This window comes from Bos taurus, chromosome 29 (assembly GCF_002263795.3).
Source record: "Bos taurus isolate L1 Dominette 01449 registration number 42190680 breed Hereford chromosome 29, ARS-UCD2.0, whole genome shotgun sequence".
NCBI classification, from domain to species: domain Eukaryota; kingdom Metazoa; phylum Chordata; class Mammalia; order Artiodactyla; family Bovidae; genus Bos; species Bos taurus.
In genome coordinates this window covers 18,156,318-18,180,825 of record NC_037356.1, presented here as the reverse complement: position 1 = coordinate 18,180,825, position 24,508 = coordinate 18,156,318, and the positions used below count along the sequence as shown (strand labels likewise).

Below are 24,508 nucleotides of genomic sequence, written 5' to 3'. Positions count from 1 at the left end.
CTATTCCTGTCTTTGATGCATATGCTCACAGCCTTTGTTCCACTCTGGATACTAGAAAGCTTATCCAGCACCCTTGGCTGTATCACCTCTGGGAATTCCTTTTCAATCCTGGCCTACTCTGACAATCCAATTGTTTGCTCCAAATAGGCTCACAATAATGAAGAAGCAGAGCCACCTGCCATCCATGTTTATTTGCCATTGAGATCACCAGAATTACAGATTATGCTCTAAATCAAGTAAGCCTCTTCTGCCTTAGCAACAAGACTTGGTTTTCATGCCCTGCCCCAGTCAAGTTGAACCTCTGTGCCAACAGAACTGATGTAGGGGTATGGGTGTAATCCCAGGCAAGAACAACAAAATATCTTACTGTTCTTATCTGAAATTCACTAGTTTTCACAAATAGGCATTTCTTCAGTTTGAAGTATGTCTATATTTCTGGAGTGCCAAATCATTATTTTGATAGTTTTGTCCAGCTCTATCCTTGCTTTGGGGGAAAGGATTTGTCAACCTCCTCATTACATCATGCTGAAGTAAATCTCTACCTTTATTTAATTACTTTTTAATTTTTTGGCTGCACAGTATGGTATGTGGGATCTTAGTTCCCTGACCAAGGATCAAACCCATGCCCCCTGAATTGGGAGTGTGGAGTCTTAACCACTGGACCACCAGGGAAGTCCATTCACCTTTAATTTTATCTTTCAAAAAATATCCTGAGAATTCTCTCCAGAGTCTGAGAAGTAATTGTAGTATCTAGTTTCCATGGTTGGATGAGTCAGGATCCCAAGAATAACATTTCACTTTTTAGGCCTTTACAGAAGACGTGACAACTACATAAATGACAAAGATGCTTCTTAACTCATAGAGGACCAGGGCTTACTATATTTTGTATATAGCATATTTTAAAATATATTCTATTTATAGTTTAGCTCCAGTATTTTGGAGCTGTTTCAAACTTACTTTAAAACTGATTAATTATATTTTTCCTTTAATTTCAGAGTTCAGTTAAGTTCCTTATGTCATCCCCTGAAATTGCTTCGCTCTCATGGGGGCAAATGAAAGTACAAGGCTCTACAAAAATCTATAAGGATTGCAAAGTGTGGCCAGGGGGAAGTCGGGATTGGGATTGGAGAGAAACAGGAACTGAGGTAAGCTATTAGTGTCTGGTTGAAACTGTGTAAGGCTGGCCAAGTAATTTCCAAACTCCTAAGCCTTAATGACCAAGTTCCAAGTGAAAAGTAACTATTTCTTTCATTCTCTCCCTCTTTCTTTCTCTCTCGATATAATACACATACCACTAAACTCACCATTAAACTTTTAAAATATGAAATACAATTGACTTTTTGTCATAACCTTGCACCGTAACTACCATTACTAATTCTAGGACATATTTATCATCCCAAAGGAAAGCTCATAACCATTAGCAGTCATTCTTTCTTCCCTCTCTCCAGCTCCTGACAACTATTACTTTCTGTTTCTATAGATGTGCCTATTCTAGACATTTCAAATAAACAAATTCATTCAATTCTCTTAAGTACAACCTAGGACTGGAAATTCTAGGTCATATGGTAACTCTGTGATTCACCTTTTGAGGAACTGCCAGACTGCTTTCCAAATTAACTGTACCATTTTACACTATAGATGTTAGGAATTTATGATGGTTTCAATTTTTCTAAGTCCCTCCTCACCAACACTTACTCTTATTTGCTTGGCTTTGCTTTTATTATATCATCCTGCTGCTAAGTTGCTTCAGTCGTGTCCGACTCTGTGCGACCCCACAGACGGCAGCCCACCAGGCTCTGCCGTCCCTGGGATACTCCAGGCAAGAACATTGGAGTGGGTTGCCATTTCCTTCTCCAATGCATGAAAGTGAAAAGTGAAAGTGAAATTGCTCAGTTGTGTCCGACTTTCAGCGACCCCATGGACTGCAGCCTACCAGGCTCCTCCATCCATGGGATTTTCCAGGCAAGAGTACTGGAGTGGGGTGCCATTGCCTTCTCCGATTGTATCATCCTAGTTAATGTGAAATGTTATCTCATTGTGATTTGAAGTTGCATTTCCATTATACTTCCTCCAGTATTCTCAGTGTACCATGCTCAAAATAGAGTCTCCATTCTGTGAGTGGAGGTTGGTTAAAAGAAGGGAACCCTCAACTCACCCTCCACACTCACATGGGACTTGGCTTAAGCAATAGATAGTTGCAGGCAGTATCATAAGCACTGATATCCTGATTCTTCCAGGAAGAAGGTCTTATAGCTGGTAGCAGAGACAAGGAATAGCCCTTGGCTGCAGCAGACTGAAGTGAGTTTCCACCTCAATGGACTAGGAGGAGGGAGGCAGGTAGCAGTCTTTCTTAAAGTATCAGATTCTCACCTTTCCTACCAAATATTTCTATTTTTTTCTTAAATACTTATTTCTTAATTTGCTCTTTACTCTTTGGGCCTTCCAAAAGTCTTTTTTAAAAAAATATTTATATATTTATTTGGCTGTGCAGGATCTTGGTTGTAGGAACTATTAGTTGCAGCATGTGGGATCTAGTTCCCTGAACAGGTATTGAACCCAGGGCTTCCTGCATTGGGGCAAAGTCTTAGTCACCAGACCACCAGGGAAGCCCCTTTCCATAGTGTTTGAATGATTGGGGTTAAAACAAATTCTTTTTAGGTTATGTTTTTTGGTTTGTTTGTTTTAATAATTTTAAGTGTGGGTAGTGGAGCTCCTCGTGCTCTAATGATGGAAGTTGATCCTTCGATTTTGAAGGATGGTTTTGCTGGATATACAATTTGTGGTTGAAAGTGTTTTTCTTGCAATACTTTGAAAACATCATTCCACTTTTTTTGATGTTACTGGTTACTAATGAGAAATTAAATGTTATTAAGGTTTCCTTGGACTCAACAAGTCACTTCTCTCTTGTTGCTTTCAAAATTCTCTTTAGCTTTTGACAGCTTGACTATGATACATCTATCAGTACATGCGGATCTCTTTGAGTTTATTTTGCTTGGAATGTATGGAACTTCATAAATGTGTAGATTGTTGTTCATCATTAAATTTGGGAAATTTTCACCAGTTACTTCTTCAAATATTCCTTCTGCCCCTTCTATCTCTCATCCTCTGTGAAAACTGTTGGGGGTATGTTGTGGGGGCTTTTTGTGTGTTTTTGGTAGAGGTTTTTGGTGTCCTACAGGTTTCTGAGGCTCTCTTCATTATTTTCATTCATTTTTCTGTCCCTTTTTGCAGATTGGATCATCTCAATTTACGTATCTTTCAGTTTTGCTGATTCTTGCCTACAGTTATACCCCTTTAGTGTAATTTTCATTTCAATATTGTACTTTTCAGCTCCAGAATTTCCTTTAAAAAATAATTTCTATCTCTTTATTGTTTTTCTCCAGTTAGATACATTCTTACACTATCCTTTAATTCTTTAGATATGGTTTCCTGGTACAATGACAGAAGTTTCCTTATATGCTTGAAACCAGTAAGTGTTTTACTTTGGTTTAAGGGACTCTGTATGAAATTTGGGGTATGCAGTCAACATTTAGCCAGACACTTTAAAACTCTGCTTGATCCTTGCTTATGAAGACTCTCAAAGTTACCTAGAATTGTGACCTTACGGCCTTCTCAGGTGATTTCTGGGCATATGTACAACCCTGGACATGTGTATGGCCTTTTCAATACCAAGGTTCATATCTGAGCTTTTCAAAGCCTCCTATAAACATCTCATTTTTTATTCTTTTCATGTTAGTTTTTCAGAACCTCTCACTTGCCATGTTGTCTACTACCTCAGGCAGCTGCACTGTTAAACAATTGTCTCTGACTGTTTTTGACAGCCTTCTCCAGGAGAAAAGATGGTTTGCACTGGTGAGCTCCAACTTAGATCAAATAAAGTCTATGAGTGAGGTCTTCCATGGAACCACCACACAGGTTAAATAATGACAGTTCTCTGGGGATGGGCATTTGAAGGAGCTTTAATCCATTATTCTATCTTGGGTGATTGCAAAGCTGATGGTTTTCACTGTGATTCCAGGTTGTTGGTTTTCAAGGTGATCACAGAAGTGATAATGGGATAGTGGGATGTGTTAAAGACCCCATTATTCTGTTACTGTTAATTTCTCCTTTTATGTCTGTTAACATTTACCTTATATATTGAGGTGTTCCTATTTTGAGTAATACCTATGTTTTTAAATTTGTTGTTTCTTTTTCTTGAATTGACCCTTTGATTATGTCTTTCTAACAGTATTTATTTACTTTTATAATTTTTATTATTTTTTGGCTGCACCACGTGGCATGCAGGATTTGTGTTCCCCAATCAGAGATCAAATCTCTGCCCCCTTAGTGGAAACTCAGAGTCTTAACCACTAGAGCACCAGGGAAATTCCAGCAGGTTTTAAAGTCTACTTTATCTGATATAAGTATTGCTTCTCTGGCTTTCTTTTTATTTCCATTTGTATGGAATACCTTTTATCATTCCCTCATTTTCAATCTGTAGGTGTCTCTAGATCTGAAATGAGTCTCTTGTAGGCAGCATATATATGGGTCTTATTTTTATTTATTGTATTGTATTTATTTTATTTACTTGTATTTATTCAGCCAGTCTATGTCTTTTGATTGGAGCATGTAGTTCATTTACATTTACGGTCATTATTGATGTATGTTCCTAATACCATTTTGTTAATTGTTTTGGATTTGTTTGTGAGGTCTTTTTTCCCCTTTCTTCTTTTGCTCTTTTCTCTTGTGATTTGATGACTGTCTTTAGTGTTATGTTTGGATTCCTTTCTTTTTTGTGTGTATATCAGAGATTTTTGTTTACTGTGAGGCTTTTATATATTTATATACATACTAGACCATTCAGGTATGACCTAAGTCAAATCCCTTATGATTATACAGTGGAAGTGAGAAATAGATTTAAGGGACTAGATCTGATAGATAGAGTGCCTGATGAACTATGGGCAGAGGTTCGTGACATTGTACAGAAGACAGGGATCAAGACCATCCCCATGGAAAAGAAACTCAAAAAAACAAAATGGCTGTGTGAGGAGGCTTTACAAATAGCTGTGAAAAGAAGAGAAGCGAAAAGCAAAGGAGAAAAGGAAAGATATAAGCATCTGAATGCAGAGTTCCAAAGAATAGCAAGGAGAGATAAGAAAGCCTTCCTCAGCGATCAATGCAGAGAAATAGAGGAAGACAACAGAATGGGAAAGACTAGAGATCTCTTCAAGAAAATTAGAGATGCCAAGGGAACATTTCATGCAAAGATGGGCTCGATAAAGGACAGAAATGGTATGGACCTAACAGAGGCAGAAGATATTAAGAACAGGTGGCAAGAATACACAGAAGAACTGTACAAAAAAGATCTTAACGACCCAGATAATCACGATGGTGTGATCACTCACCTAGAGCCAGACATCCTGGAATGTGAAGTCAAGTGGGCCTTAGAAAGCATCACTACGAACAAAGCTAGTGGAGGTGATGGAATTCCAGTTGAGCTATTCCAAATCCTGAAAGATGATGCTGTGAAAGTGCTGCACTCAATATGCCAGCAAATTTGGAAAACTCAGCAGTGGCCAGAGGACTGGAAAAGGTCAGTTTTCATTCCAATCCCAAAGAAAGGTAATGCCAAAGAATGCTCAAACTACTGCACAATTGCACTCATCGCACACGCTAGTAAAGTAAGGCTCAAAATTCTCCAAACCAGGCTTCAGCAATACGTGAACTGTGAACTTCCAGATGTTCAAGCTGGTTTTAGAAAAGGCAGAGGAACCAGAGATCAAATTGCCAACATCTGCTGGATCATGGAAAAAGCAAGAGAGTTCCAGAAAAACATCTATTTCTGCTTTATTGACTATGCCAAAGCCTTTGACTGTGTGGATCACAATAAATTGTGTAAAGTTCTGAAAGAGGTGGGAATACCAGACCACCTGACCTGCCTCTTGAGAAACCGATATGCAGGTCAGGAAGCAACAGTTAGAACTGGACATGGAACAACAGATTGGTTACAAATAGGAAAAGGAGTACGTCAAAGCTGTGTATTGTCACCCTGCTTATTTAACTTCTATGCAGAGTACATCATGAGAAACGCTGGGCTGGAAGAAGCACAAGCTGGAATCAGGATTGCCGGGAGAAATATCAATAACCTCAGATATGCAGATGACACCACCCTTATGGTAGAAAGTGAAGAGGAACTAAAAAGCCTCTTGATGAAAGTGAAAGAGGAGAGTGAAAAAGTTGGCTTAAAACTCAACATTCAGGAAACTAAGATCATGGCATCTTGTCCCATCACTTCATGGCAAATAGATGGGGAAACACTGTCAGTCTTTATTTTTCTGGGCTCCAAAATCACTGCAGATGGTGACTGCAGCCATGAAATTAAAAGGCGCTTACTCCTTGGAAGGAAAGTTATGACCAACCTAGATAGCATATTCAAAAGCAGAGACATTACTTTGCCAACAAAGGTCCGTCTAGTCAAACCAGACCACTGGTTTTTCCTGTGGTCATGTATGGATGTGAAAGTTGGAGTGTGAAGAAAGCTGAGCCCCGTAGAATTGATGCTTTCGAACTGTGGTGTTGGAGAAGACTCTTGAGAGTCCCTTGGACTGCAAGGAGATCCATCCAGTCCATTCTGAAGGAGATCAGCCCTGGGATTTCTTTGGAGGGAATGATGCTGAAGCTGAAACTCCAGTACTTTGGCCACCTCACTGGATTGAGTGACCTCACAGAGTTGACTCACTGGAAAAGACTCTGATGCTGGGAGGGATTGGGGGCAGGAGGAGAAGGGGACAACAGAGGATGAGATGGCTGGATGGTATCACCGACTCGATGGACGTGGGTTTGGGTGAACTCCAGGAGCTGGTGATGGACACGGAGGCCTGGCGTGCTGCAATTCATGGGGTCACAAAGAGTCGGACACGACTGAGCGACTGAACTGAACTGACTGATATGAAGTGACTGCTAAGTCACTTCAGTCATGTCTGACTGTTAGCGACCCTATGAACTGTAGCCCAAGAGGTTCCTCTGTCCATGGGATTCTCCAGGCAAGAATACTGAAGTGGGTTGCCACACCCTTCTCCAGGGGATCTTCCCAATGCAAGGATTGAACCCATATCTCTTATGTCTCCTGCACTGGCAGGCGGGTTCTTTACCACTAGCGCCACTTGGGAAGCCCATATCTATCTACCTATCTATTTATCTATGCTTGTTTTAAATTGCTGACCTCTTAATTTCAAATTCATTTTAGATAACCTGCATTTGTACTCCCCTCCCCTCACAATTACTTTTTGGTTTTTTCTTTTTTTGGCCATGTCACACCACATGCAGGACCTTAGTTCCCCAACCAAGGATTAAACTCATGCTGCCAGCAGTGGAAGTGCAGTCTTAACCACTGGACTGCCAAAAATTACTTTTTTGATATTATATATTTTACACCTCGGAGAAGGCAATGGCACCCCACTCAAGTACTCTTGCCTGGAAAATCCCATGGACGGAGGAGCCTGGTAGGAGTCGGACACGACTGAGCGACTTCACTTTCACTTTTCACTTTCATGCATTGGAGAAGGAAATGGCAACCCACTCCAGTGTTCTCGCCTGGAGAATCCCAGGGACGGCAGAGCCTGGTGGGCTGCCGTCTCTGGGGTTGCACGGAGTCGGACATGACTAAAGTGACTTAGCAGTAGCAGCATTTTACATCTCATTGTTTTGTGTCTCTGTTAGCCACTTAATTGTGGATACAAATAATTTTACTATTTTTGTCCATTTAACTTCCCTAGTAGCTTTGTGTGTGGATTATTTCCTACCTTTATTGTATGTTTGCCTTTACCAATGAGCTTTTCCATTTCATAATTTTCTTGTTATTAGTTGTGGCCTTTTCTTTCTGCCTAGAGTAGATCCTTTAGCATTTGTTGTAGAGCTGATTTGTTGGTGCTGAATTCTTCTAGCTTTTGCTTATCTGTAAGGTTTTTGATTTCTACATTGAATATGAACAGGAGCTTTGTTGGGTAGAGTATTATTTGGTTATAGGTTTTTCCTCTTTCCTCACTTTAAGTGTATCGTGCCACTCCCTTCTGGCCTATGGAGTTTCTGCTGAAAAATAATCCGATAACTTTATAGGAGTCCCCTTGTATGTTATTTGTTGCTCTTCCCTTGTTTTTAATATTCTGTCTTTAATTTTTGTCAGTTTGATTACAATATGTCTTAATGTGTTCCTTCATGGGTTAATCCTGTATGGGACTCTGCTTCCTAGACTTGGGTGACTTTCCTTTCACAGGTTAGGAAAGGTTTCAGCTATTATCTCTTCATATTTTTTTTCAGGCTCTTTCTCTCTTTGCTTTCTGGGACCCTTATAATGCCAATATTAGTGGGTATGATGTTGTTTCAGAGGTCTTTTAAACGGTCCTAATTTCTTTTCATTTTCTATTTTCTGTTTGGCAGTGGTGATTTCCCCTACTCTGTATTCCAGCTCACTGATCCATTTATCTGCTTCATTTAGTCTATTATTGATTCCTTCTAGTGTGTTTTTTGTTTTAGTTATTGTTTATTAATTCTGTTTCATTTTAAAATTCTTTGTTAAAAACTTCTAATTTCTCTCTCTGTGCATCCATTCTCCTCCCAAGTTCTTTGATCATCTTTAAGATCATTACTCTGAACTCTTTCTCAGGTAGGTTGCTTATCTCAATTCTTCTTCTGGGGTTTTATCTTATTCCTTCATCCAAAACATATTCCTCTGTCTCCTCATTTTTTCTACATTGCTATTTGTATTTTTAAGTATGTGGTAGGTTAGTTATGTTTCTCCACCTTGGAAAAAAAAGTGGCCCTGTATAGAATAAATCCTGTGTGTCCCAGAAGTACACTCCATTCTCAAGGGCCAGGGGCCAGCTGGTCCCAAGGTAGTGTCCGGGCTGCATTTACAGACTCAGTTTGCAGGCTGCAGGACTGACTGTAGGTTTTCTTGTTTTGGTGTCTGCCCCCTAGAGAGTTGAGCTGGGTCTTGACCCTCTGTTGTGCAGGGCTTTGTCTAGAAGCATGTCCTGTGGGCTCAGGAAGTCTACAGGCAGCGCCTGTCTGCTGATAGGTGGGGCCGTGTGCCCAGCCAATCTGTTGCTTGACCTCAGACATCCTAGCACTGAAGCCTACAGGCTGTTCTGTGGGACCAGGTTTTGATGTGTGAAGGTATCAACCTCCAGGAGAGCTCATGCAAATAAATGTGCCCTGATGTTTCTGCCACCAGGGTCTTTGTCCCCAGGGCCTCCCTTCCCCCACTCCCCAAGAGACCCTCCAAAACCAGCAGGAAGGTCTGGGCCAGTCTTCTATCAAATTACTGCTTTTGCCCTTGGTCCAGGTATGTGTGAAATTTTGTGTACACCGTTTAAGGGTGAAGTCTCTATTTCTCTCAGTCTTGATGCACTTTTGTGTTCAAGTCCTGTTGGCCTTCAAAACCAAGTCCTCTTCATGGTGCTGGAACCCTGGGCTGGAAGGCCTACATGGGACTCAGAACTCTCACTTTTGTATGTAAAGATGTGTAACATATTTATTCTCCATTTTGTGGGTTGTGTACCTGGGGAGGTATGGAATTCAATTATATTGTGAGTCCACCCCTCCTAGTGGTCTCATTATGGTGTCTTCGTTTTGAACTTCAGGCACTCATTGTTTTGATCCAGACACCTAGTTGTTTATTACCTACCTGGATCTTAGGAATATACTGGACTGGTAAAAGGAATGGGAAGGCTTTGAGATATAGAAGGGACAGAATAAGAGAAGGCTGAGGAATAAGAAGCTATGATGCTTGTGAACCAAATGACTCCACTGAATTGTTTCATAGAGTAAAGCTAGAGGGGTGTAAGAGTAGACAGTGGTATGGTTGACGGTGTCGCAGACCTCAGTTTACATTTATTTAGTAGACAAGGCATAGCCACTTCAGATACTGAAGCAGGAAATTCATGTGACTGACAACGATTTTCCAGACTATGCATTTAAGATATATTGGAGTACCAACTTATAAGTGTGCCACATTGGAGAGATTTTTTTCCTTCAAAAATGGATTTAACACCATATACTGTATTTTTCCCATATAAGACTACATGAGTTAATATTACTTTTAACCTCATTCTGCATTTAAGGAAGCTTAGTAAGCGCAGAGGTACACAGCTAGAAAAATGTGAAATCAAATGGTAAATTCAGGTCAGATTCTAACTTTCTTTTACTCCATCATGATTCTTATATCATAACTTTAACGTTAAAGACTATAAAACTGTAACAGTACCATTGTTGATAATAGGAAAATGGGGAAAGTTTGCTCTAAGTTTAGTTTTCATCTTGTTAAGTTTCACCTGTCAGCTGAATACATAAGAGGAGGTGTTCTAGAACTAGTTAAAGAGAGAAGAACTAGGGAAGATGAGAGGAAAAGCTGAGGTGTTAACTAGAACTCATCTGCATAGGAGCAAAAGGACATCTAATCAAAGCTATTACACCTCGGAGTTCACATCTATAAAATGGAGATAGTAATATTACCTACTTCATAGAGCTGATCTAAGAATTAATGTACTGTGCTAGATACGGTATAAAAGTGAAGTGAAGTCGCTCAGTCATGTCCAACTCTTTGCGACCCTGTGGACTGTAGCCCTCCAGGCTCCTCCATCCATGGGATTCTCCAGGCAAGAATACTGGAGTGGGTTGCCACTTCCTTCTCCATAGGTACGGTACAGGCATTCAATAAATGATGCTGTTATTGTTAAGTTAGTAGTAGTGTGGGTGGATATGAAACAGCAAATTTGAAAACTATTAAGGTGAGAGAGTCAGATTGGGAGTTTGGAATTAGCAGATGCAAATTGGTATATATAGAATGGATAAATAACAAGGTCCTACTGTATAGAACAGGGAATTATATTCAGTATTCCGTGATAACCCATAATGGAAAAGAATATGAAAAAGTATGTATATACATATGTATAACTGAATCACATTGCTGTACAGCAGTAATTAAAACAACACTGTAATTCAACTATACTTCAATAAAAATTTTAAAAGGTGAAATTTGCAGGATAAGACAGTTTATTAGATTTAGCGGGCAAAGGAGAAGTCTGGCATGGATAAATGGGTACATGGTTGTACCATTTATTGAGACTGGGTATATCAAGAGGAGAAACAAGTATGTTTGTGTTTGAGACAGAGGCTGGGTAGATAAAAGGAGTAATTCTTTTGGAATATGTTGAGTTTGAACTTACATTAGGGCTCTAGATAGAGATTTCTAGCCAATATTTAGATTTATAGGTCCAGGCACTGTCACATTTTAGCTAGATATCTTAACCAAGTTATATAGCCTGACTGTGTCTCAGTTTAACCATTTCAAAATGGAGAATAATAATGTCTATTTGTTATGGGTTGATGAAAGAGTAATACATGGGTTGGGAAGAATAAATTTTAAAAATGACACCAGTTGCCATCATGCAAATTCATTCTTTCTCCCACTCAGTATTTCTCAGTGTAATTCATGGATCTCTTACATCAGAATCATCTAGAGGTTTGTTTAAAAGGCATGTCCTGATCGCCCTCACTCCTCCCAACTGCTAAATCAGAATGTCTTGAGGATGGGACCTGGAAAAAAATGTATTTCACTTGGTTGCTTTGAATACTAAATATGTTCATCTTTGTAAAACATCTGCCACAGTACCTGTCACATAGGAGACACTTGATTTTTTGTAATTTTTAAAATTTTCTTTTCTTCCTTAGTTACCAGAAAATTATGTGCTTGGCACATAACAGTGCTCTACACTATTAGTTTCTCCCAATAGAACTACAGAAATGATCAAAGTACTTCTAAAAGTCTCAGAAACACTCTGATTTGTACATCAGATGCTGCTTAATACGGAATCCTTGAGGGATTAAGAGCCTGAGAGTGTTTAGAGGATTTCTTATTACTTTGGACGACTTAAATTGTTTATACCATGAACTGATGGAAGTACTATCTCTAGTTATTTTTGTGCTCTAAATATATGGTAGTCGTGCTGAGCTCTTCTTTTTTTTTTTTGGCTGCACCACACGGTTTATAGGATTTTAGGTCCCCGAGCAGGATTGAACCTGGGCCCACAGCACCAAAAGCACAGAATCCTAACCTTTGGACCACCAGGGAATTCCTTTGTTCAGCTGTTCTTTTTAATGAACTTAGTGATGAACAATAGTAAGTATTTATTATCATGCCTATGGACCAAGCTGGAGCAGCTCTACCCCAAGCTACAGTTGGCACGTTGGCTGAATGCTCCATCTACCTTGGACCAGGGAGATAGCCAGGACCTGATCTTTCTTCATGGGGCTATCTGAAGCTCACAAACATAATTGCCACTGAGCAAGTATATTTCAAGATTTTGCTTGCCTCAGGTTCACCAATATAAATTTCCATGTCAGTAGAGCATAGAAGTATATATAAGTATATATATATATATATATATACACACACACATATGGATATATAAGAAGGCAAGAGGAATGAATATTTGCTGAACGGTCATCCAAACTATCAGAATGTTTAGTCACATGTTATACATCTGCATATGAGTTGTTCCTCAGGTAACTTAAGCCAAACATATCCAAAGCTGATTTCATTTCCTTTTCCCTACTGCACCCCCCTCCCCCCGAAAAAATCTAGGAACTTTCTTGTGTGTTTTTCCATAATTCCATTAATGGAATTACTGTCTACACAGTCATCTAGAAGAGAAGTATCACATACAATTTTTATGTCTCCAGCTTGGATGTCCTCCACCACATCCAACGGAGTCCATTTGTTGACTCAGCCTTGGCAAAGTCTTTCAAATCTGTTCCTTCCTAGTGCCCAGTGCTCTCACCTGGGCTGTGGAATCAATCTCCTACCTGGTTCTCCTGCCTCTTATTCTATGTTTTTGAGGTTTGTCTTCTATTACCATTTCTAAAACATGAACTAGTCATGTCACTGCTCTGCTTAGAAAACTTCCAAGGCTTTCCCTAAACCTCAAAACTAAGTAAAAACTCCTCAGGATGTGGTTTAGGGCCATTAAAAAAGTAATAATAATACAGTTCCAATTTTTTTTTTCAATTTCATCCCCTCTATTTCATAAAACACATGTGAAGGCCTACCTATTCCATACCCAATACCCATTCCCTTACAAACCTACCATGATCTTTCATTTCTGTACTTTTCCTAAAACCATTTCCTCTACTTGAAATTAACTACTCCCCTCTGTACCTGTTGAAATCTTATATATCCTTCAATTCCTAGCTTTTGTTTTATCTCCTCTCTGAAGCACTTCCTGTTAATCCTTGTAAAAATGAGCTGCTTAGCCCATTCTCAGTATTTCAGTGTATTTTGTGCCTCTGTTTTAGCACTTAGTGCAGTTCAACTGTATGGTACTGAGTGGACATTTGCCTGTCTGCCTCATTACGTGGTGAGCTCCCCAAGGGCACGAGCTATGCACTTAGCACAGCGCCTGCAAAGGAGGGGCTCAGTAAACACTGGCTGCATTGAATTTTTCATAATAAATGTTGTTAAAAATCTTTTTTACACTTTGTGACATTCCCTCTGAGGTAGGTTAATGTTGTGATTCCTTTTTTTCATCAGTTTAAAGAGGGTAGGAGCAGATTATATAGTAATTGCAGAATGGAAATATATAAAAAATTGTTGTCTTCAACCAGTGTCCTTGAAATAATAATTACTACTACCTACTCCAAAATCTCTACCAATCATTAAATAACTGCTGTTATTTAATGCAGAGCCTGGTCAAATATAGCTCTTCCAGGGTCACACCACTAGTAATTTTTGGAACCAAGATTTGAACCCTGAGTCTTTATAAAGCCTATACTTTTCTCCTATTACATACTGTCCTCACTCATTTCTATCCTAAAGCAATAACTGTCTTATTGGAGAAGAGTTTTCTATGTGGAAACATACATATATCTTTCATTTATGTTAGGCTGAAAAGGGTCAAGGAGGAAGATATAAAAATTTAAAAGAAAAGCAGGACTTCCCTGGTGGTCTAATGGTTAAGAATTTGCCTGCCTATACGGGGAACATAGATTTGATCCCTGGCCTGGGAAGATCCCACATGCCTCGGGGCAACTAAGCCCCTTGCCACTACTCCTGAGCCAGCGCACCCGAGAGCCCATGCTCTGCAACAAGAGACGCCTCCGCAGTCAAGAAGCCCAAGCACTGCAGCAACTAGAGAGTAGCCCCCGCTCACGTCACCTCAGGATAGCCACGAGTACAACAATAAAGACCCAGCACAGCCAAAAATAAATAAGTAAAGCCAAACCCAATTAGCAGGCACCAGAAGAGAACCACCGGAAATGTGGAAACTTTAAGCTATTTTTCTGATTTTTTAAAATTGAAATATAGTTGATTTTTACTGCACCTTTTAATTTTGAATAATATGAAACCTACAGAATAGTTGTATGACTTATGATAAATACCTTTCACAAAATCCTCAAGTTGTTAATACTTTGCCATATTTGTTTTTTCTCTCTCATCAGATACACAAACACACACATTTTCCCCCAATCACTTGAGTGTAAATGGCAGATATTTTAGCATTTCTTTCCTAAAAACATAAACTTTCTCCTGTATAGCCACAATATCATTCTTACAACTAAGGATATCCTTGATATACTAGTATACAGTATATTTTTATTTCCCACAAAATGTCCTTGTTATAACCATTGCTGATTTTGTGGTTTTCTTTTAATATATAATATGGCAATAGGTATAAAGTGTAACATAATTCTCAAAGTCTTGTCCATTTGACCAGACTAAAGGTTCTTATGCTCAGGACATGGCTACCTAAGGAAATACAGTTGGGCTGAGCTGTCCCTAACCCGTTCTGCTTTTGTGTTTGTTTTGCTTGTGCTTCCATTCGCCTTCTAAACCTGGGTGACATGGAAAGTCTATATTGAATGTCTCCTTCCCCTTTTTCTATTTTGAAATATTTTGAACCTATATAACAATTCGAAGAAAATAATAAACACTTGTATACCATCAGCTTAGATTTACCAGTTTTTAATATTCTGGCACATTTGTTTGTTTTGTCTCTCAGTATCTTTCTTTCTGAATAACTATATTTGCTAAATCATTTGGAACTAAGTACTGACATCATGATACATAACTCTAAATGCTTTGGCTTATATCTAATAAAACAAAGGCATTCTGCCTTACATAATGTTACACTCAAGAAACTCAACATTTATAGAATATAAAATAATATCAACTCTATAATCAAGCTATAACAACTGTTCCAATCAAATATCTTTTATAACTGGCTTTCGTTTCAAACCCAAGATCCAATGAGGGCTCATGTACTGCATTTTGTTGTCATCTTTCTTTAGTCTTCCCTGACTTCCCTGGTGGCTCAGATGGTAAAGCGTCTGCCTACAATGCGGGAGACTCAGGTTCGATCCCTGGGTTGGGAAGATCCTCTGGAGAAGGAAATGGCAACCCACTCCAGTACTCTTGCCTGGAAAATCCCATGGACAGAGGAGCCTGGTAGGCTACAGTCCATGGGGTCGCAAAGAGTCGGACACGACTGAGTGACTTCACTTCTTCTTTAGTCTATCAGTACACAGATTTATTGATTGAAGTATAACTGACCTATAATACTATGCAAGTGCCAAGTACCCAACATAATGATTTCATATTTCTATACATTAAAAAATGATCACCACAATAAGTCTGGTTACTGTCACCTTACAGTTTTTATATTATTGATTATATTCCCCATGCTGCACATTTTATCCCCATGATTCATTTATTTTGTAACTCACCTGTTTCACTCATCTCCCCTACCACCTCCCCTCTGGCAACTACATGTTTATTTTGTGTCTAATTACTGTTTTGTTTTTTTGCTTGCTCATTTGTTTTTTTAGATTGCACATATAAATGAAATCATTTAGTCTTTGTTTTTCTCTGACTTATGTCACTTAGCTTAATACCCTCTAGGTACATCCATGTTGTCACAAATGGTTAAGATTTCATTCTTCTAGTGTTTTCATTTTCTTTGCAAAAATACACAGAAGTGGAACTGCTGGATCGTATAGTACTTCTATTTTTAATATTCTGAGGAACCTCCATATTGTTTTCCATAGTGACTGTACCAATTTACATTCCCAGCAGTGTACAGGGTTCTCTTTTCTCCACATCCTTGCCAACACTTGTTATTTGTTGTCTTTTTGATAAGAGCCATTCTGACAGATCTGAAATGATAATTGCACTTGGAATTCTCTAGGCCAGAATACTGGAGTGGGTAGCCTTTCCCTTCTACAGGGATCTCCCCAACCCAGAGATTGAACCCAGGTCTCCCACATTGCAAGTGGATTCTTTACCAGCTGAGCCACAAGGAAAGCCCAAGCATACCTGAATGGGTAGCCTATCCCTTCTCCAGCAGATCTTCCCGACCCAGGAATAAAACCGGGGTGGTGGGGCAGGGAGGGGCATTGAATCCAGGTCTCCCACATCGCAGGTGAATTCTTTACCAGCTGAGCCACAGAGAGCCCAACAGACACATGAAAAGATACTAATAGCTTTCCTCCAAGAGAAAACAATTAAAATTTCCATAACATCATGTTATGGAAAGCCTCCTAAAGAAGAGGAACAAAGTCAGACACTCACTGAAGGAGGAGAGCCTTAGTGGTTTGCCCAAGGAGACTGGAAGAAGCAGAGGGGGAGCCGGTGGCAGAGAGAGGATGGCTCAGTGACAGGCTGACGCTGCCCTCACAGGCCTCTGCACAAGGCTGTGAGTAATCACACGCCAAGGCCTGGAGCCACAGGTTGCTGCAGTTATCTTTCACGTCACCCTGTACGTTTCACCCTGAGCCTGCAGTAAAGCACACAGCAGCCAAATTGGGTTCCACTGATCCTGCAACCCTGATGGGCTCCTGCTGTCCCTAGTCTCTGAATCTCCAGAGGATGATTCAGATTCGGTTTTGCACTCTTTTATGACCTTTCACTTCACTGAGCAGTGGGCTTGTTTCATTATACTAGCACGGTCAGCTCTGACAGCCTAGGAATCACGGTGCTCCTCAGAGTAGAGGCTGTTCTTTGTTAAATGAAGGAATCATTCAGTATTTCAGAGAAATTCATCTACTTGCAAGTGAAGCTCTCCAACTCTGAATTATAATTGTTAAATATTTACCTTGGTCATTGTCCCAGAACAAACATTTTAAGTTCTTTGTATTGTAACTGTTCAGCTTGGGGTGGTTCTAGGATTGATCACAGAGCTGTGGAACTAGAAAGAGCATCTAATCCAATTGTTTTACAATTATTTTACAAGTATCACGGGCTTGCTCAGTAGCTCAGTTGGTAAAGAATCTGCCTGCAATGCAGGAGACCAGGTTCGATCCCTGGGTCGGGAAGATCCCCTGAAGGAAATGGCAACCTGCTCCAGTACTCTTGCCTGGAAAATTCCATGGACAGAGAAGCCTGGCAGGCTACTGTCCATGGGATTGCAAAGAGTCGGACACAACTGTGCGGCTAACTTTCACTTTTATTGTAATCAAGTGAAAAAAATCCCCATTTTTGTTTTGCCTTTTAAAAATATATAAACCTAAATTACTTCAGAAATAAAGACTCTAATCCCTGGTCTATTCTGATCTTTGTGGAGAACAGGGAAAGCTGGAGGCAGAGACACTGCTCAGAGTCCCCTGGGCACTAGCTCTGCATCTTCGCCCGCTGTGAGGAAGTAGCCTTGCTGCTCATCAGTTTGGATCACTCTTTGACATGCAGCTGTTCTAATTTACAACACTGATACTGCCTTAGGTCTTAATGTTAATTCCTTAGGAAGATGTTGATGAAGTCAGTCAAAATATAAAAAGGTATTAGTGTGAGAGCCTGGCTATGTTATCTGCTCTGGAACACGCACTGGCTGAGTGAAGCATGTCAGCAGTAGTTGCTCACCCCACAGGGACTCAAGAGACACAGAGAGTGCCGGCAAAGATGTGCTGCATCTGCTCCTGCTTTGTGTAGCCACCCGGCTTCTGCTAAACGTAGTTTCCTTGGCTAAATAAATCGGGAAGCAGTGAGAACGTCTGTGTGCCTATATATGTTCTTTTCCTGCTCATCTATAACCTACCTATATTGAAAAACAACAACAAAACCTATTTGGAAATAATTTCTGACTTACAGAAAGTTACAGGAATATTAGAAAGAATTCTTGGACTCTTCCAGTGGTCCAATGCTTAAGATTCCATGCTTCCACTCCAGGGGGAACAAGTTCAATCCCAGGTCCCCCAGTCAGGGAAGTTCCACATGGTACGGACAGAAAAAAAAAAAAAAAATTATCATTTTACCCAGATCCAAATGTTAAAGGTTTATCGTATTTTTTATAGATATAAACCTTTATTTTTAATCTGATATCCAGTTATGGAATCAGATGATGGTGGTGGTTGAATCGCTAAGTGTGTCCAGCTCTTGGAACCCCATGGACTGTAGCCGGCCAGGCTCCTCTGTCCATAGGATTTCTCAGGCAAGAATACTGGAGTGGGTTGCCATTTCCTTCTCCAAGAGTTTATCATATTTTATCATTCTTCTCCAGTAGACACTTTTTTCTGAACTGTTGTAGATATTCTGTTTAGGAGTAAATACACACAGGTATTTAACTAAATTAGAAGGGAACTGTCCTTAGGTAAAGGACATCTAAGAAAAACAAGGACTTTCTCACAACACAGTGATGAAAATCAGGAAATTAACATTGATACAGTACTATTATCTAATATATAGGCCTTATTAATATTTTGCCAGTTTACCTCATACACGTGTTACATTTGTCATACTAATAGAATCATACAGTATATAGTCTTTCGGGACTTGCATTTCTCACTCAGCATAGTATATTTTGGGTGCTGTGTCGCTCAGTCATGTCTGACTCTTTGCGGCTCCATGGACTATAGCCCAACAGGCTCCTCTGTCTATGGGGATTCTCCAGACAAGAATACTGGAGTGGGTTGCCATGCCCTCCAGGGGATCTTCCCAACCCAGGGATCGAACCCAGGTCTCCTGCATTGCAGGCAGATTCTTTACCAGCTGAGCCACCAGGGACGCCTATAGGTCTGGATCCTTTGTTCCTTTTCTATCATTCAGTAGTATTCCATTCTTGGATTATAACACAGTCTGTTCGTGAACATTTGGGTTGTTTCCAGTTTGGGACTACTACGAATAAAGCTTCTATAGATGACTGTAGTTAACAGTACCATATATGTGAAAGTTAAGACTAAATTCTAAGAATTCTCATCACAGAAGAAAAAATTATATTTTCTTTTTTTGTCTCTATATGAGATGATGGATGTTAACTAAACTTATTATGGTAATTATGTCATTATGTAAGTCAAATCATATGCTGTACACCTTGACTTATACAGTAATATTTATCAGCTATATCTCAATAAAACTAGAAAAAATCTAGAGTAGGATATCTTGCTTCTAATTAGGAGTTAACAATGCCCCCCACCCATAAAAAGCTGCTGTGAAAGTTCATGTACAAGTTTTTGTGTAAATGTTAGCTGTCATTTCTCTAGGATAAATACCCAGGTATATGATTGCTGAATCATGTAAGCACATATTTAAGAAGATGCCAGACTGTTTTCCTGCTAGAACATGAAGAAAGTCAGATGCAGTCAGACTGGTGAGAGAGCTGAGAACTTACAGATGGACCATGTTAAGGAGTTTGGCAATTCTAAGAGCAAGGAGAAGACACTGAATGCTATTGAGCAGAGGAGACATTTGAACGGTTTTGTATTTTGCAAAGATTCCTCTAGCTACAGTTTGCCCTACAATTCCTCTAAGGGAAATTTGAAGAATGGATAATTGGAAAGGGCCAAAGTGGTTTTATGGACACCAGTTAGAAAGTTACTGCAATAGGCTAAATAAGAAGTAATGGCAGCTTAGACCAGGGTAGTGGCAGTAGAGATGGAGAGGAATGGACAGGTCCAGGAGATAATAAGGGGACTTTCCTGGTCCACTGGCTAAGAATCCACCTTCCAATTGCCGAGGGCACGGGTTCAGTCCCTGCTCAGGGAATTAAGATCCTACAGGCTGTGCAGTATTGCCAAAAAGAAAACTAAAAAAATGAGATAATAAGGAAGTAAATTCTTCTGTCCACTCTTTTAGGGAAAATGTTTAATATTTCAACATTATACTTAATGTTTGGCTGTAGGTTTTTCTTAAATGTCCTTTACCGAAGGCCAGTTCCCTTCTGGTTATTTTTAAAGAACTATTTTATTCATTTGACTGCCAGGTCTTAGTTGTGGCACATGGGATCTAGTTCCCTGACCACGGATGGAACCCAGGCCCCGTGTTGGGAGTGCAGAGTCTTAGCCACTGGACCACGAGGGTAGTCCCTGTAAGGTTGTGCCTCGTAACCCCTCACCTGTTTCACTCATCTCCCCCACAGCCTCCCCTCGGGCAACTCTGTGTTTATCCTCTATTTCTGTTTTGTTTGTTGATGTTTTTTAGATTACACATATAAGTAAAATAATATAGTATTGGTCTCTGACTTATTTCACTTAAGATACCATCTAGGTCCATCCATATTGTCATACATGACATTATTTCATTTTATGGATAATATTCCATTGTATATACGTGTACCACATCTTCCTTTTTAAATTAATTATTGTGGGAGTATAGTTGCTTTGGGCTTCCCTGGTGGCTCAGTGGTAAAGAATCAACCTGCCAATGCAAGAGACATGGGTTCAGTCCCTGGGTTGGGAAGAACCCCTGGAAAAGGAAATGGTAACCCACTCCAGTATCTTGCCTGGGAAAGTCCTTAGAGGAGTCTGGTAGGTTACAGTCCATGGGATTGCAAACAGTCAGACACAACTTGGTGACTAAACAACAAAAACATAGCTGCTTTACAATGTTAAGTTTCTTACTGTACAGCAAAGTGAATCAGTCACACATAAATACAAATCCACTCTTTTTTAGATTTCCTTCCCCATTAGGTCACCACAGAGCGCTGAGTAGAGTTCCTTGTGCTACACAGTAGGTTCTCATTAGTTATCTGATTTATACATAGTAGTGTATATATGTCAGTCCCAATCTCTCATTTCATCCTACTGATCCTTCCCCCACAACATGTGGTCATTAGGATTAGTTCTTTCAAGTTTCAACAAAGTTGCTCCTTAGTTTATAGTATTCTAATACAGTGCCTTAAACTGGAAGGTTAACTTGTTTCTGTTCAAGTCCCAATTCTAGTACTTAAGTGATTTGTGTCATCTTGTATATATTTTGTGATCTTTAGTTTATCTATAAAACAAGGAGAATAGATGTTTTTGTGCTATTATGCAGAGCACATAGAATAATTTCTATAGGTGTTTTATGAAAACTGCAACTATACACATGTAAGATATTATTTCAAGATTTAATTTAAAAAATACTTATTTAACTGACAAACAACTAATCTCAAAAATATACAAGCAACTCATACAGCTCAATTCCAGAAAAATAAATGACCCAATCAAAAAATGGGCCAAAGAACTAAATAGACATTTCTCCAAAGTAGACATACAGATGGCTAACAAACACATGAAAAGATGCTCAACATCACTCATTATCAGAGAAATGCAAATCAAAACCACTATGAGGTACCATTTCATGCCAGTCAGAATTGCTGCGATCCAAAAGTCTACAAGCAATAAATGCTGGGGAGGATGTGGAGAAAAGGGAACCCTCTTACACTGGTGAGAATGCAAACTAGTACAGCCACTATGGAGAACAGTGTGGAGATTCCTTAAAAAACTGGAAATAGAACTGCCTTGCTGCTGCTGCTAAGTTGCTTCAGTTGTGTCTGACTCTGTGCAACCCCGTAGATGGCAGCCCACCAGGCTCCCCCGTCCCTGGGATTCTCCAGGCAAGAACACTGGAGTGGGTTGCCATTTCCTTCTCCAATGCATGAAAGTGAAAAGTGAAAGTGAAGTCGCTCAGTCGTGTCCGACTCTTCTCAACCCCATGGACTGCAGCCCACCAGGCTCCTCCATCCATGGGATTTTCCAGGCAAGAGTACTGAGAACTGCCTTATGACCCAGCAATCCCACTGCTGGGCATACACACTAAGGAAACCAGAATTGAAAGAGACACATGTACCCCAATGTTCATCGCAGCACTGTTTATAATAGCGAGGACATGGAAGCAACCTAGATGTCCATCAGCAGATGAATGGATAAGAAAGCTGTGGTACATATACACAATGGAGTATTACTCAGCCATTAAAAAGAATACATTTGAATCAGTTCTAGTGAGGTAGATGAAACTGGAGCCTATTATACAGAGTGAAGTAAGCCTGAAAGAAAAATACCAGTACAGTATACTAACGCCTATATATGGAATTTAGAAAGATGGTAACAATAACCCTGTATATGAGACAGCAAAAGAGACACTGATATATAGAACAGTCTTTTTGACTCTGTGGGAGAGGGAAAGGGTGGGATGATTTGGGAGAATGGCATTGAAACATGTATAATATCATATATGAAACGAGTCGCCAGTCCAGGTTTGATGCACGATACTGGAAACTTGGGGCTGGTGCACTGGGACGACCCAAAGGGACGGTACGGGGAGGGAGGAGAGTTCAGGATGGGGAACACGTGTATACCTGTGGCGGATTCATGTTGATATATGGCCAAACCAATACAATAAAAAAAATACTTATTTGTTCTTATACCTTTATAAATTTCAATCCTATCACCTCTAAAGCTTTCTAGAATGAAAAACTCTTCTGTCTTTGGCAAGTTTTTTGTCCTCTTGGTGTTTTAGCAGCTCTTTTCTAAACCACCTCTAACTTATGATTAGAATGTACCCGTTCCACAGCCACTGCATCAAGGCATATTCCAACTCATACTTCAAGATGCAGTTAGAACAGCAAGTCTTTCATGACAGTTTTCCACTCATATGTATTCACTCCCCAGTACTGGGCTGGTATTTACCAAACTAACTCCTGTATCCCCCTGGCTGACTTGGAAGCAGTTCAGAAGCCACCATCCTCTAATGTTAATCTTCATTAAAAACCTTACCTTAAATACCTCTGGGAGAATCTGGGAAGACTCTACAGAACGACAGGTAAGGGGTAGGTTTTAGAGCATCAGTCAAAGTTTTCCTGGATTTAAGTAGGAAACCAGCTCAGCACAAGGAAACAGAATGGAGCTTTCCAACTTTTGGCATGGTGTGTGCACATGCTTTTTTCTCCCACTTCCTCTCTTTCCACTCACCTGTCACTTACACTCCAGTCATAAGGAACTACTTGTAGTTCACTAGGTTGCTCTTTCCCCTGAGCCTTTAAGTTCATGTTGTTCCCTGTGTTTGGTATGCCTTGTTCCCGATTTCCTTTAACCTGGCTAATTCCTGTTTATCCATTAAGTGAAAGTTGCTCAGTCATGTCTGACTCTTTGCCACCCCGTGTACTATACAGTCCATGCAGTTTTCCAGGCCAGAATACTGGAGTGGGTAGCCTTTCCCTTGTCCAGGGGATTTTCCCAACCCAGGGGTCTCCTGCATTGCAGGTGGATTCTTTACCAGCTGAGTCCCAAGAGAAGCCCAAGAATACTGGAGTGGGTAGTCTATCCCTTCCCCAGCAGATCTTCCCGAGCCAGGAATTGAACCAGGGTCTCCTGCATTGCAGGTGTATTCTTTGCCAACTGAGCTATCAGGAAAGCCCATCTCAACTTAAATGTCACCTCCTCTGGGGTGTCTCCCCTGACCCCCTGGCCTGACTCTCTCAAGTCTGAATTAGGTGCCCTTTCTCTATGTTCTCACAATACCCTGTTATTCCCAGGGCCCAAGTGACACTGTGCATAGAGTAAACCTCAGTAAACATTTCTTCAGTGAATGAATAAAATTCACAAGAATGCTGACTGCAAAGAAAGATTTGAAAAGCTGGCAGCTGATGAACATTCTCTTTCCATGTCCAGCATTCTCCTGGTGTGCAGCCTGCAGATGTGGAGGAAGTTGTGGAGAAGGGTGTGCAGATCCTTGTGATTGGCCGAGGGATGAGTGAGGCCTTAAAGGTTGGTATTGGTGAGCACAGCATTCCTGAGGACTTTCAGTAATCTCTCGGGTCTTTACCATAGAGATACGTCCATGTATCACGCACCCCCATTCTGCTGAGCCAGTGGATGGCCTAGGATGAAGTAGTGGCTGAGCCTACTCTTCCCCATCAGGGTTGGTCTCTCCAGTCTCTACGTAACCAAGGCTGGTGTTGTTTCAACCATATTCCAGAAATTCCTCAATCTTGGAAATATCTTAAGTTCTATAGCTATCAATATTTGGCTCTTCAGAGTTTTATGGTATCTTCCATTTTTACAGTACTTAAAATTTTTCTTTTCTTGGTCACATTCAAGTTTTTTTTCCCTTTTCAGAAAAAAAAAGTTTGTTTTTATTGTACTTATAGAAATAATACATGCTTGTTGTGAAAAAGTCAACACAGAAACGTAGTATTAAAAAGGTGAAAGACTCCCCCTTCCCAGTCACATGTGATGTATATGTAACTGCTCCAATTCTCTTTCTACACGTCTAGTAATATATACTCAC

General features: G+C 40.1%; 1 protein-coding gene across 5 annotated transcripts in view; it reads left to right on the top strand.

Annotated features, from left to right (window-relative positions):
* Positions 1-24,508, top strand: part of AAMDC (adipogenesis associated Mth938 domain containing) — a 34,626-nt gene that overhangs the window by 8,704 nt on the left and 1,414 nt on the right. For 3 of the 5 annotated variants that reach the window (XM_010820833.4, XM_005226708.5, NM_001037473.2), the window contains exons 2-3: positions 996-1,145; positions 23,890-23,985. In XM_010820833.4, the coding sequence (XP_010819135.1) occupies positions 1,014-1,145; positions 23,890-23,985 (228 nt within the window). In that variant the 5' untranslated portion in view covers positions 996-1,013. Of the gene's footprint in view, positions 1-147; positions 237-995; positions 1,146-23,889; positions 23,986-24,508 lie in introns of all 5 variants that reach the window. The other 2 variants (XM_059882967.1, XM_010820831.4) reach the window with 1 other exon arrangement.